The sequence below is a fragment of the Lynx rufus genome, unplaced genomic scaffold (genome assembly GCF_022079265.1).
Source record: "Lynx rufus isolate CCGP_SWC_20201006 ecotype Redwood Valley unplaced genomic scaffold, mLynRuf1.p SCAF_11, whole genome shotgun sequence".
Taxonomy (NCBI): Eukaryota; Metazoa; Chordata; class Mammalia; order Carnivora; family Felidae; genus Lynx; species Lynx rufus.
In genome coordinates, this window is record NW_025814825.1 from 125,275 (window position 1) to 138,141 (window position 12,867).

Sequence of the window (12,867 nt, forward strand, 5' to 3'; positions counted from 1 at the left end):
TGTTACAGGGGTAGGCTATAGAAGATGACTTCCACTTATAAGAAAGGTGGAGTTTGGCTTCCATTTGTTAACACTGCGGCTTCAACTTTGTGGTGATTGGATGAGATTTCATCCGCCTTTTCCCCGGAAAAAGGATGGTTGTCTCATGGTGTGTGCCTCCAGAGGCAAGTCGCCGTTCTGCGGAAAGCTCAACGGTGTCCGGAGGCAACCGAGGTTGTGACTTCCGGGAGACTTTATTATCCGTTTGTCTTTGAACACATGGGAAAGAATAAGCCTGGGTAACTGGTCAGAATCCCGAGCAGCCTCCGCACTGTCGGCACAGAGCCTGACGGGGGGCGCCAACTCACAGAGCGACACCGGCTGAGCCACCCAGGTGCCCCGAGGATGCTACTTTTCTGTTTGTTTGGAAAATGAGGATTTCGCCCGGTTTTTGTGTCTGCAGTGTGTTAATGTGTCGTACGCTGATTCTTTCCCTGTGTTCCCTCTGAAATACCTGCTGTAGGCCATGGCCCAGAAGGAAGACATGCAAGACAGGATCACTACCCTTGAGAAGCGCTGCCTCAGGGCACAGCACGAAGCCACCTCTCTGCACGACCTCAAGGATAAACTTGAAAACGAGATCGCAAAGAAGGACTCTCTGCATCGACAGGTCATTGGTTTCGTTGAACTTCATTCCACTTTTATTAATTACAAGTCAAGTTAAGGACCAAGGGTCAATGTCAAGGTTTTAGGATCTTAGAATCTTGTGTTGACCAACGGGGTTACTTCAACGTCCAGGGTTTAATTCTTTCGAATTTTATGGAAGTATGTTATGGGGCTCCCGTCCTTGATTCCTTCTTTGTCTTGTCTTACATGCACGTTACTCTGTTGCCTGTTAGCCCTGTTTCCAAAGGAGCAGGGAGTGGCCGGGAATGTGTAGGCAGCTGGCCATTTTGGTTAGTACCTGAGATCGGGGGGAATGGCAGGTGCAGAAGCGTAGTCTGGCGTGAGGATGTGAGACCCTGTGTTTTGGGAAGCTGCACATCTCTTCCTTGGTTGTCAGGTCATCCAGCATTGAACAGGAAAAGCACATCCAGCTTCTTGGAAACAGAGTGAGTTTGTCTGGTGTGTTTGTCAAATGTGTCAGTCGACCCAAAATGATAATCAAAGTGAAATACTAGGAAGCCATTAAAATGACATGGAGGAATGCTGTTTGAGAGCACGTAACATGTTCCAAATCATGAGTGTAAAGGGCAGATCGCGAAATACTATGTGTACAGCATGTGATTTTTTTTTTGAGGGTTGTAAAGCATGATACGCGGTCTGTATATACACACAGAGCTCTATGAACACAGAAGATGGAAGGAGTCTTTGGGAACAAACGTTAACCTTGCAAAAACCTCACCTTGTACATGATTTTTAAAATGACTTTATATGTTTTTAATGCTTATTTATTTTTGAGAGAGGGGGCCAGAGTGAGAGAGAGCGAGCGAGCATGAACAGTGTAGGGCCAGAGAGGGAGAGAGGGAGACACAGAATCCAAAGCAGGCTCCAGGCTCTGAGCAGTCAACACAGAGCACGAGGTGGGGTTGACCCCATGAGCTATGAGATCATGACCTGAGCCGAAGGTGGACGCTTAACCGACTGAGCCACCTCGGCTTCCCTAAAAGTCCTTTCACAAAAAATCTCGTGTCTAAGTTTTCCACGTTGAAATTTTCCACGTTTTGGTCAAGAGGGAGAGTGTTTTTGTTGAATCATGGTACACTTCCAAAAAGAACTCAACTGGCATCAGGCATGCTCTCAGAAGCTCTGTGCTGGCTGATGTGCCCACCTCCGAGTGTCCTATGTAGCGAGCCCTCGGACCACAGTATAAATATGTTTACGAAGGGTTAGGACCGAACCCTTCTCTCCTTAACTGGTCAGGAAGAGCGAGCAATCTCCTCCAGAAGATGGGTTTTCTTTAATGTGTGGGAACTTTGTCTTTGGAAAGACTTCTTTGAAGATCCTGAAGAAGAGCAAAGAGTTTGGCAAGACATGTTTTGCGTAGTGAAAGGAGGACCAAGGCAGTGGGTGACTCCTTGCAGAAAGGAAAGGTTTACTCTGAAGCACCTGCCAAACTGTTGGCTTCAGTCAGAACTAACAGTAGGTCTCTGCATTTAGATTTTGTTTCACTTTATTAAAAATGGAAACGGAGAGAAGACTTGCTACACTTTGATGCTTTGCCTTCATTTCCTAGACTGCGGATCAAAACCGCCAGTTGCAAGAGCGCCTGGAGGTGGCGGAGCGGAAGCTGCAGCAGACCCCGAGGAAGGCCAAGTCGCTGCCCGAGGTGGAAGCCGAGCCGGCCCAGAGGGTGGCCACCCTCTGCAAGGTGGGGCCCCCGTTTCCTTCTGGGTCCCATGGTGGGAATGTCATTTTCAAGGCGGTCCGTTCTTGTATCTCCTTTCTCACCGGTAACGTCGGCGTGCCAAAGTCCGTGAACCAGCTGAGATCTGTTTTCGGTGCTACTTTGTCTGAGATTGGAATGCTTTCCAAACGGCAGGCATCATCCCCAGTTTTGTTCCCTCCGGTTTTGTCCGACGTGTGCTGTTTGCCGTTGGCTGCATCTAAGACTCACTGCTTTTCAGAGTTAAGTCAGCGACTCAGAGCTCAAGATAGTAGCCTTGGGTAAGAGAAGGACAGGGGTGCCTGGCCGGCTCAGTCAGTGGAGCTTGGGACTCTTGATCTCAGGGTCATGAGTCTGAGCTCCCCGTAGGGTGTAGAGCTTACCGAAGGAAAAAAAAAAAAGCATAGAATTTTTCCGAGAAATGAGAAAATCCTATCCTCTTTTAAACACAATCTTTTTTTTATTTAAAAAATTCTTAAATGTTCATTTATTTTGAGACAGAGAGAGACAGAGCGAGCCTGGGCACATACCTGAGCAGGGGAGGGGCAGAAAGAAGGAGATAGAATGCCAAGTAGGCTCCATGCTATCAGCACAGAGCCTGACACAGGGCTCGAACGCCCAAACCTTGAGTTCATGACCTGAGCTGAAGCCAAGAGTCAGAACCCGACTGACTGAGCCACCCAGACACCCCTGTAAGAAATAAATCTTTAAGGAATTCACTCGGAGGTTCCACAAATAGAGTCGAGGAACGTGCCACACACAGTCCCTGCCCTCCCAGCTCTCACAGCCCTCACCACCCACAGAGGAAGGCAGCAGTTGAAGAGGTAGTTTCCAGACATGATGTGGTCGGTGCTGGGATCGAATGATGCACACAGGACGAGGGAGCACATGACTGGGCAGCCAGTCCGTCCTTCCGGAACCGGGGCTGAGGGAACCTGTAGCAGGGAGACTGTCGGTGCTTCTGTGTCACCGGTTCCAGTGCAGTGAGGGTCCCAGTGGGAAGGGGGGTGGGTTCGTCACGGGATGCTGACCCTCAAGGCTGCCATCAAGTCGGGCAGGCGGCATTGGGCGCCCACAGGCCCAGGCTCCAACAGAGCCTCTCCTCCTTTGTGATCTGCATGTCAAGTCTCCGTTTCTTTTCTCGCCTGTCCTCTCTCCTGTCCTGGTCAGCCACGTAGCAGAACCCTTTGTCTTTGGACACTCTGCTGCTGAGGAAGCTCAACTATTGGAAGTGACTTCCCAGCTTAGGAAGGCAGCACGCCTGTTTGCTCTTTCCGCTTGCTGCTTCCTCCCGTCCGTGCTGAGTGGCCAGGGGTGTCTCCCGGGGGACGAGGCACCGTCCAAGGATCCGGGGCCCAGGGTGGGGACGAGACAGTTGCCTACCCCCGGTCACCAGCATGGAAGCCCACTGCTTCCCACTGGCACGCATGAGGCCGGTAGGGACTGTGAGCAGGCGGAAGGCCGCTCACAGCCTGTCGTGCGTAGGCACGGCGTGTGTTGTGGGGCAGCCAGCTCTTCTGACCCTGCTGTCGCCCACAGGCCGAGCAGAGGCGTGGCAACATCGAGGAAAGGCTGCGCCAGATGGAGGCCCAGCTGGAGGAAAAGAACCAAGAACTGCAGCGGGTACGTGTCCGGGCGGAGCAGCCGCGCACCTGGCAGTGGTTGAGGATGAGGCGCAGGCTGGGGGTGTGGGGGTAGGGAGTGGTCCCTTGTTTCCCACTTCTCCCCACGTGGACGCCAGGCCCCTTCTCGATCCCATCAGGGGTACAGTGCACTCTTGTGCGAGTTGGACGCTAGCGAACACTGCTAGCCTGTGGACAATGTTCTCTGGGCGCTGGGGCCCCGTAGGCACTGCCGCTTAGGGGTGGAGGCACCCGCACAGCCCACCGTGCGCACCAGCTCATTAGCAGCTACTCACAGTTGACTCGGGACCTCGTGGGTGTCCCTTGACCAAAGCGGAGGTACTGGCCTGGGGTAGGGCAGCCTAGAGGAGGGGTCTCCTTCCTTAGGACATGACACTGAGGTCCTGAAATCAGGTCACTGGCCTGACCTTGGTCCCCACATCCTGAATTTCTTCTTGAGATGTAAAGGCACAGGTCAGGGTAGATGTTCCTAAGAAGAGGAATAGCGTAATCGAGCCTTGACGAAAGGGACGCCCGTGTCCCTTGAATCCCCTGAGATTTTTCCCTGCGGGAGCTGGTCGGACGTCAACATGAAACACCCAGGAGACAGACCAGACAGCAGCGTCCCCAGCTTGGGACGTCTATCCAAGGCCATCGGGTTTTGTTTTCACCAGAAAACTCAAAACACTCACCCTTAACTTACAGCAGAAACTCGTGTGCTTGGCTCTCAGGGTCAGAGAATAAAACATGAGTTTCCGCGGAGTGAAGCTTCTGATGCCAGCGTGACGGCTCGTGTTGGCCGACCCCAGCCCGCCATGACACATGCACACAAGCGAGCACAACCAGACGCTAGCCTCTTGGGCCGAGAATTCAACCTCACCTACTTAGAGAAGCACTTCATTGCCTTTAGGACTGTATGGTAGTTTGGAGGGACAGGTGTTGAGATAAGGATTCTATTATAACTGAGACAATTCCAAGGACACTTTTAAGCTGCTTTGCTTGAAAAATACTTGGGTGCTGATCCCTTCTTGTGGGGTGGCCAGGGTCTTTTCCAAGTGATGGCCGTTGCTGCGTGTGAGGCGTGGTGGTCATGCTTTCTGTTGCCTGCTCCCAAGGAAAGAAGTGCCAGCGGGTGTGGCTTAGAGATGAGGAAGCCCGAGCCTGGAGGGACTGTCCGTTGCCTAGCCTGCGGGTGTGTCCTGTGGGCTCTTCTTCCTCCCTGGGCCCCCCGACTGCAGGACACATGTGTACTCCATACCCCAAGGCCCTCCGCCCGGCAGGAGCCCCTGAATCCTGCCGGCCTGTCCTCGCTGCTTCTGTTTTGGGTTAATCCAGGATATGCGGTAGAAACAAGTTGTTAAACCATACGATTGATGAGAGTTCTATAAAACACAGACCCGTGAACTTTGCGGTTACATTCAGATATTACTTCAGGTAATTAGTTATGAATTTGTAATACAAGTTTCCATTACAAAACGTTCAGGAGATGTGTGAATTTCACGAAAAACAAGTGAAAGTCTTTCTCACCACTCAATTTTTCCCAAAGTAGATGTTTTTTTATCTTTCGGTTTTGTAAATGGATTCATTTCTTTCCCCCTGAAGCCAGATCCGAGCTTCTATTTACGCCCCAGAATATTCCTCCTCCCGTGTGTAGATCAGCTGATCCCCTTAAGAATATGCTCTTTCCTGCATGTACATCTGCCTCCTGAGCCCATCTGAGCTAATAATGAGGACATTCGTGAGGGCCCATGCGTGTTTTGTTTCCCAGAAACAAAGGGACCTGCTAAGTGATGACCCCTGGGAAGCAGGTTCCTGCGTTTCTGTGCCCCGCTAGGTCGGTGCTGGCAGTGACGCACAAGCACGCCAAAGAGTGCCGTGGGAAGGGGCAGCCGAGGATGGCGTGCGTGTGGGTCACACCGCTGGTCATTCGCACGCCTGAGCCGGTGTTCGCACTTTGGCTTGAAGCCTGTGTCTTCTCTTTCAGGTAAGGCAGAGAGAAAAACTGATGGAAGAGAGTAATCAAGGTCTGTCGGGCACTATTGACCAGCGCCTTTCCGAATCTGATGAGCGTCTGCAGCGTCATCTTAAAGAGAGAATGGCTGCTGCGGAAGATAAGGTAGGACATGAGAGACAGCGGCTGAGTGCCCCCGTCCTCACAGAGGAGACGCTCACGTTGTGATCCTGAGGAGCAGCGTGGAGCAGAGGCCAACAGCCATGGCAGAAAGTAGAAATGATTCTTTCACGCGGAAAAACTGCAGGCTGTTACCCACTGCCTACGTTAAGTTCCCAGTGTCCTGTCCCTGCCCGACGTATGTGTGTGGGAAGGTGCGTCTCACTGTCTAGAAGAGGAGTATGGTCTGGGGAGGGCCCGAGAGTAAGTATTTTAGGCTTTTACTAACTGAGACGTAAGGAGTAAGCTAGCTTCATGCTAATCCAAGATGGGCACAGAAACAGCCATAGGCAGTATATAACTAAGGGGAGGGGCCGTGTGCCCATAACCCTTTGTTGATAGGACCCGGCGGTGGCTGGATGCGGTCGGCAGGCCCTCGTTTGCCGCCCCTGTGCTGGAACCTTCAGCCTGGTTCTTGTCTGGGGAGCTAATTTCTACCTGTTTTGTCCAGACGGACCGGTAGGAGTGCGCAGTTCTGTCAGGCCTTTAACCAGCTGAAAACAGAGTTTCTCCTGTTCCGTCTGCGGCCTTCCCTCTTTTCATCTGGATTGGAAAGAGTCTAAGCCTGGACTCTTACACCATCATAATGGATACACTTGAGGTGTAACGGGAGGGAAGCAGTATCATAGGATCTCTGTGAGAGAAGCTCTGGTGGTGACAGTTGGATGCGGACCTGATACTACCGGTTCTGGTTACACCTGTGTCCCTGAGATGAGCCCAGAATCTGCCCTAAGATTGGCACTGGGAGACACCAGTGAGCAATGCTAATTACACGACACACTTGTTTTGGGTAAAACCCATTATGAGGTGCGTTATTATACCCCACGTGAGGTTCTACCTTGATCCCTGGGGCCAGCCTTTCGGTAGAATAGTTGTATGTGAGATTGGAAGTATATGTACGAAACTTAGGTCAGGTTTCCCAAGTGACTGAGGCATCACAGACCCTAAAAGCTAGTACAAACCAGTGTACCTGCTGCAAGTAAACTTAGGAACTTTTCATATTTAGTCAGACATTGATCCGTGAAGAAATTGTACATGGACAAAATATGAGTAAAGGCTGTTACTGCAGTTTCACAGACAGCATTTCATTCTGTGGTCATGTGACCCTGTTCGTTGGTATGGCCATTCGCTCCACGCCTTTTCTGCGGTGCTGCATTATTGTAAAGAGAAACGTAAGCATGCTCTAGCATGTGGAACGTTTGAAAGAAGCAACATTAAAGGACTGTCAGTACCTTTCTCAGAAGTCTCTGTTAGGAGAAGTTGGCAATCTGAAAAAACAGTTAGAAGAAACGCAACGTGAGAAGGTACTTCCATCTCTCACTCATTCAGTGATCCCTTGAGACTGGAAAGGAGCAGGTGACCTCTGGGGCTCACACTTCCTCCAAGGCGAGCCACCAATGTGCTTTCGAGCGGCCCCACGCTCGCAAGTCTGAATGGCACGCATGTGGCGGAGTTGGAGCCGAGCAGCCTATGGGGTTCAGATTTCTGAGTCCCTTCGGGGGTTCGCTGGAAAGCTAAAATGTTCGCGTAAACCGTTCGTTGAGTGCAGCGTTGCTCAGCAGGAAGGTAACAGGTGACACGGGTGTCATCCCAAGGGTTCTCGCGGCTGCATTTGAAATGGTCAAACAGACGGGTGATGTTAGTTTTCATGTAGCCCGATGCAGGCAACATGTTATTGTATCATGTAAATAGTGTAGACATGAAGGAGCTACTCTACAATGTTTTTCCACATTCAGTCCTTGCAACCCACGGGGCGTCTCACAGTTCCATCCCCTGTGGTCGGGACCAGCCCCATTTTGGGCGCTCAGTTAGCCACGTGCGGCGGTGTCTGCTGCCTGGGACGGCACTGCCTAGGGGGTTGTTGTGTGACCGAAGCTCCTCGTCGGTTGTGCTCCCTGGCGCTGTGTGTGCAGACATGAGGCTGGGCTGCAGAGAGTCCACGACGGAGCACGTGCCTATGGCACAGAAGGGCTATTCCCCCACCGCCCAGAAAGTCCTGCTCCTCTCTACATAATTAGGAAGGAGTCCTAGTGGCTCGGTGTTTCTCCTCTGTAACCTTGCTATGCCTGAGACCTAACTGTTCAGTAGGGTTAGGGACGTTCACTTGGTGATCCGGGTGTTTACTGGAGGACTCTTGGAGAGAATGGTCTTGGGGTTTGTAACTGCTGAATTTACCCATCGTGGTTATGATGGTCAGCATTTCAGCACACTTGATGCAAGGAGTGTTTTCCATTTTTTCTTGAATTCTTTTTTTTTTTTTTTAATTTTTTTTTTCAACGTTTTTATTTATTTTTGGGACAGAGAGAGACAGAGCATGAATTGGGGAGGGGCAGAGAGAGAGGGAGACACAGAATCGGAAACAGGCTCCAGGCTCTGAGCAATCAGCCCAGAGCCTGACGCGGGGCTCGAACTCACGGACCGCGAGATCGTGACCTGGCTGAAGTCGGACGCTTAACCGACTGCGCCACCCAGGCGCCCCCTTCTTGAATTCTAATGAACCTACAGTGTTGTGTCAGTTTCAAGTAGACAGCATACCGTTTCAACTATTGCACACGTGAGTCTGTGCTCGTCACCATCACTGTGGTCACCGTGTGTCACCATACAGAGTCCTTAGGGTATCACGGACCGTATTCCCTGTACTGTGCTTTTCATCCCCGAGACACCTTTATTTGATATCTGGATGCTGATGCCTGATAATCACCATCATCTCTTTTGCCCACTGCCCCTACTCGCCTCTCCTCTGGCCACTACCAGTTTGTGCTCTGTGTTGATGCAAAGACTAGTTAACCTTGCTTGCAGTGAGTGTCGTTGTCATTTGCTGCTTTGCAGGATCGGCTTCTACACAAAATGGAAGCACTAAGGGCCCTATTGAAGCGGGCAAGATTGAGAGGCTCTTCGCTTCACCATGGGTATGACACTTCCCGGTTCACAGATCTGTTTGAGATGCGGCTGGGGGCGGCTTCCCTCTGTCACCAGTATGACCTGAACCAGCTCATGGTTCCAAAGTAGAACCGTGGGTATGCTATGGTATGACCCAAACCGGATCACAGTGACACACAATAACCCTGAGTGTGTTGTAGTCTGACACGATCCATTTTCCAGGTACCACCTAACTGATGATGGGGCGGGGCTGGGGCGACACTGCCCTTCACCGTACCTAACATGAACCACCTCACAAACACATATGTTAGCACCTGCTGTGTATCTTGCAGAGGAATCCTTTGGCCGAATGGGCAGAGTGACTGGATGTAGCTCGGGGAGCCGGTAGCTTAGTAGTTGGCAAGAGGGAGAAGTAAAACCTCATTCCAGAGGTTAGGTTTGGAATCTCAGGAGACCGGGAGGCATGACAGAGCTCGCAGCCATGGGAGGAGGAGTGGAAGTTAGGGAAAGTTCTGTTCGTGTTTGGGTGGGTTTATTTGCGGCCTCCCTCCACCGAGTGTGGCGGTGATGGTGTGGGGCTAGGAGGGGTCCAGCGTGCCAGGTTCGGCCCAGCATCCCTGGAAGCTATGGTCCCTTCCGCAACGCCAGTGGGGTCACCATGGGAGTGGACACGTGGCCATGGTGGTGAAGGTCACCTTGACATTGGTGGGGTTAGCGCAGTGCTCACAGTTTCTTATATTTTTGAAAAGACTGGAGAATGACATGTAATCGCTGTAACTCTGTTGGGACGTTGGTGAGTCGCCTGTGAGGGAGTGGGTCAGCCGGCTTGTGAGCTGCATCCGGCAGACAGTAATTGTCAGCAAGGTATGAAAAGGTTTGCTTGCTTCTTTGTAGGAAATGGGTACCATGTGAGAGTCATTCTGGTGTGACAGTGCCTCGAGTAGCTGACTGGGCCCCCTTAGGTGCAGGAAGCAGGCTCCTGCTCCAAAGGCAGGCCCACTCAGGCCTCACTGGGGTCTGTGCGGCTGCCGACGGGGGCTCTCGGGAGAGTCGAGGGTGTGCTGTGGCTGTCCTTGTTGAGCCTGCTTGTAGGAGAGAGAAGTCAGTGCAGGTAGAGTCACAAGCGGCCCTCCCTGTCCACGGAACTCCTGGTGGCACAGCGAATGTGTGTCCGGAGAGAGAAGCACACAGGAAGATCCGGGCACAGAGCAGCCTCTTGGTTGGCTGACGGAGATCCTCGCCAGCAAGACACCAGTGTGCTGAGTGTCACCATTCCAGGGCTTGAAGACGGGTATGTGTGAGGAGGCCAAGGGAGCAAACAGTGGATGCGGTGCAGGCCACTCGAGGGCATGTTGGAGTTCTCAAGGGAAGGGGCTGTGCAGGCCCCTGGAGGGTGGCACCCTGGGGCAGTTGCCATAAGAGGGACGTCCACGCCCGTCACCCGCCTGAGGTGAGCTGGCCAAGGAGAAGGATAGAGAGGATCGCAGTGCTCCCGTGGTTGCGGAGGCATTGGCCACGGTCACAGGTGGCCTTGTGGTCCGAAAACCCCGGACAGGAGACCGGCTGAGGAACAGGGTCTGTTTGAAGCCGTCTCACAAAGTGCTCTCTCGTGTGGTAGCAGAAGAGAGGCTGGTGGGAGCTGTGTCGCCGTGAGCGGCCGGGGGCCGTGGGGACGAGGCTGAGAAGGCGGCAGGCAGGCTGGACAGCTGAGCCCTCCTGGCACGACCTCACAGCCACGTCTTCTGTTTGTGTCCTCCTCTAGCGAGATGACATGGTCTGGGTTGCAGAGGAAAAGAAAGGTGACGGACCAACTTCCACACGCAGGCGGGGCAGATGGGAGAGAGCTCTGGGATAGGACTGGATGCAGGGTGGTGGGGTCGGGAGCCAGGGAGCCTGAGATAGGGTGTCCGAGTCAGGGGACACACGCGAACCTCGGAGGAGCCACGAACCTTCCCAGGTCCCATGCGGGGTGGCGTGTGTGGCTCTCCCCGATTGGCGATGTGTCGTGGCCGCACAGCGGTGAAGCTAGACCACCTGAGCTCAGGTGAGCAGTTGTTCTGGGAATGGGGGGACCAGAGGAGGGGAAGATGGTTGTGGCCAGCGGGCAGTTCCGACTTGGCTGTCTTAGAAACAATCAGTACCCTGAGGCAGCACGTGTCAATGACGTTTCTCGAAAGGCCGCAGAGAAGAGCTTGAAGCACCACAGAGGAGACGCCCTGTCGTGGTGGCTCTGTCTCCAGGCCACAAGGGGTGACGCCAGGGGCCCCCTCTTTAGTTGATGTGAATCAGATGGGCGTGTTCTGTCTCCCGAGACCATAAGGATTTGTGAAATGGAAGGCAGCCTCTCTTCTTTTCCAGAGAGCAAGGAGCCACTGGACTCCCGTGCAGGGTTCAAGTGTGGAGGGTGACCCGTGGCTGAGGCCGGGCACGTGGGCTGGCGGGTGCTCCTTCACAGCTGCTGACCGCTTCGTGCCCAGAGCCTTTGCTGAGGGGAGCAGCTGACAGCCCAATTAAGTGACTCCACCCTAGGGGCTCGGGGCTCCATGGAACTTTTCTGGAGACTTCTGAGGCCAAGGGGGACGTTTGTCTGTTAGTCTAACTGCACAGAGGCCAGAGACGCTTTTGCCTTGGAAACACCGGGCGCATTGCCACCTCCTGTGTACGGGAGCTGCGAGGTGTGGTTCCCGAGGATCCTGCTGCGACTGCCCCTGGGGCGCCCGATAGTGGCTGGTGGAGGAAAACCTGGGGTCACCTGGCATCACAGCGAGGGCCTTGGCACACGTGGGCCGATGGCAGGTGAAGGCCAGAGGGACGTATAGGAGTGCTTCCCGGTCAGTTGGGCAGGAGGTGGTGCAGACACGCAGGACGACAGCTTGACTGGGGGCAGGTGCTGCTCCACCTCGGGGACGTCTGGGCCGCGGGGATGCGTTGCACCTGCTGGGCCCGGGAGACCCTGTCTGCACAGGGCCCGGCTAGCGGGCTTGCACTGGAGCCAGGGGCAAGGATGCCTCTTGGAGACCTTTTTCTGTGACCTCATTTTCCCAATTGACGGGTTCTGGTCTGGCTGACAAAGTCCACTTTTCCCTAGATAACAACCTTGGTGTGTGTGTGTGTGTGTGTGTGTGTGTGTTTGATTGTTTTCCTCCATATTTCAGGCGGACGCACGTCGGCAGCATCCCAGTTTCCAGGTTCCGTCTGGCGGACAGCCCCACGGATGCCAGCAGCACCAGCAGTAGCGCGGTGTTGCGGCGCCACCGGAAAGGCCGTGTGGCCCGTCTGCGACATGAGCCTTCCAAGGCAAGGACCTCCATCCTCTGGGGGCTCTCGTGGGACCCACCTGCCTGCTCCAATGTCACCTGCCTTTTCCTCTGTCTGTGAGGCTCTTCTGGAACTAAAGGACTGATAGGCTGCTTTCTCTTCTCCCCTTCCCCCATTCTTCTTTTGCTGCCTTAGAATTTACTTTTGAGAGCTTTTGATCTTTCTTTGTATAAAGTAGCAATGTGGATTAAGATAGGACCTAGTGTTAAGCACAGCACAATGCAAATTAGTAAGGGTTTGAAACGCTAATGAAGGTTAAATGAACACGTGTATTCATCCTTAAACAACAAAGAATTCACCTTTGGAGTTTAAGTACTTTTGTCCTTTGTCTCTTCAGCCGCGTATATTTTTATATATTTGTGTAAGTTTTGAGCACCTGTGGTCATGGAACAAGTTTGGTGCAGACATCGTCCCAGAGCTAGGGTGCAGCATGACTGAAAAACCCAGATGAGGGGCGCCGGGTGGCTCAGTCGGTTAAGCGTCCGACTGCTGATTTCTGCTCACGTCACGAT

General features: G+C 53.1%; 1 protein-coding gene across 1 annotated transcript; it reads left to right on the top strand.

Moving 5' to 3' along the window:
- The first annotated feature begins 505 nt into the window (after positions 1–505).
- LOC124507280 (liprin-alpha-1-like) lies at positions 506–12,415 on the top strand. The gene is made up of 6 exons (XM_047073691.1): positions 506–649; positions 2,216–2,350; positions 3,905–3,988; positions 5,972–6,103; positions 8,987–9,066; positions 12,193–12,415. The coding sequence occupies exons 1-6, from the start codon at positions 506–508 to the stop codon at positions 12,413–12,415; spliced, it is 798 nt and encodes a 265-aa protein (XP_046929647.1).
- Positions 12,416–12,867: the final 452 nt, after the last annotated feature.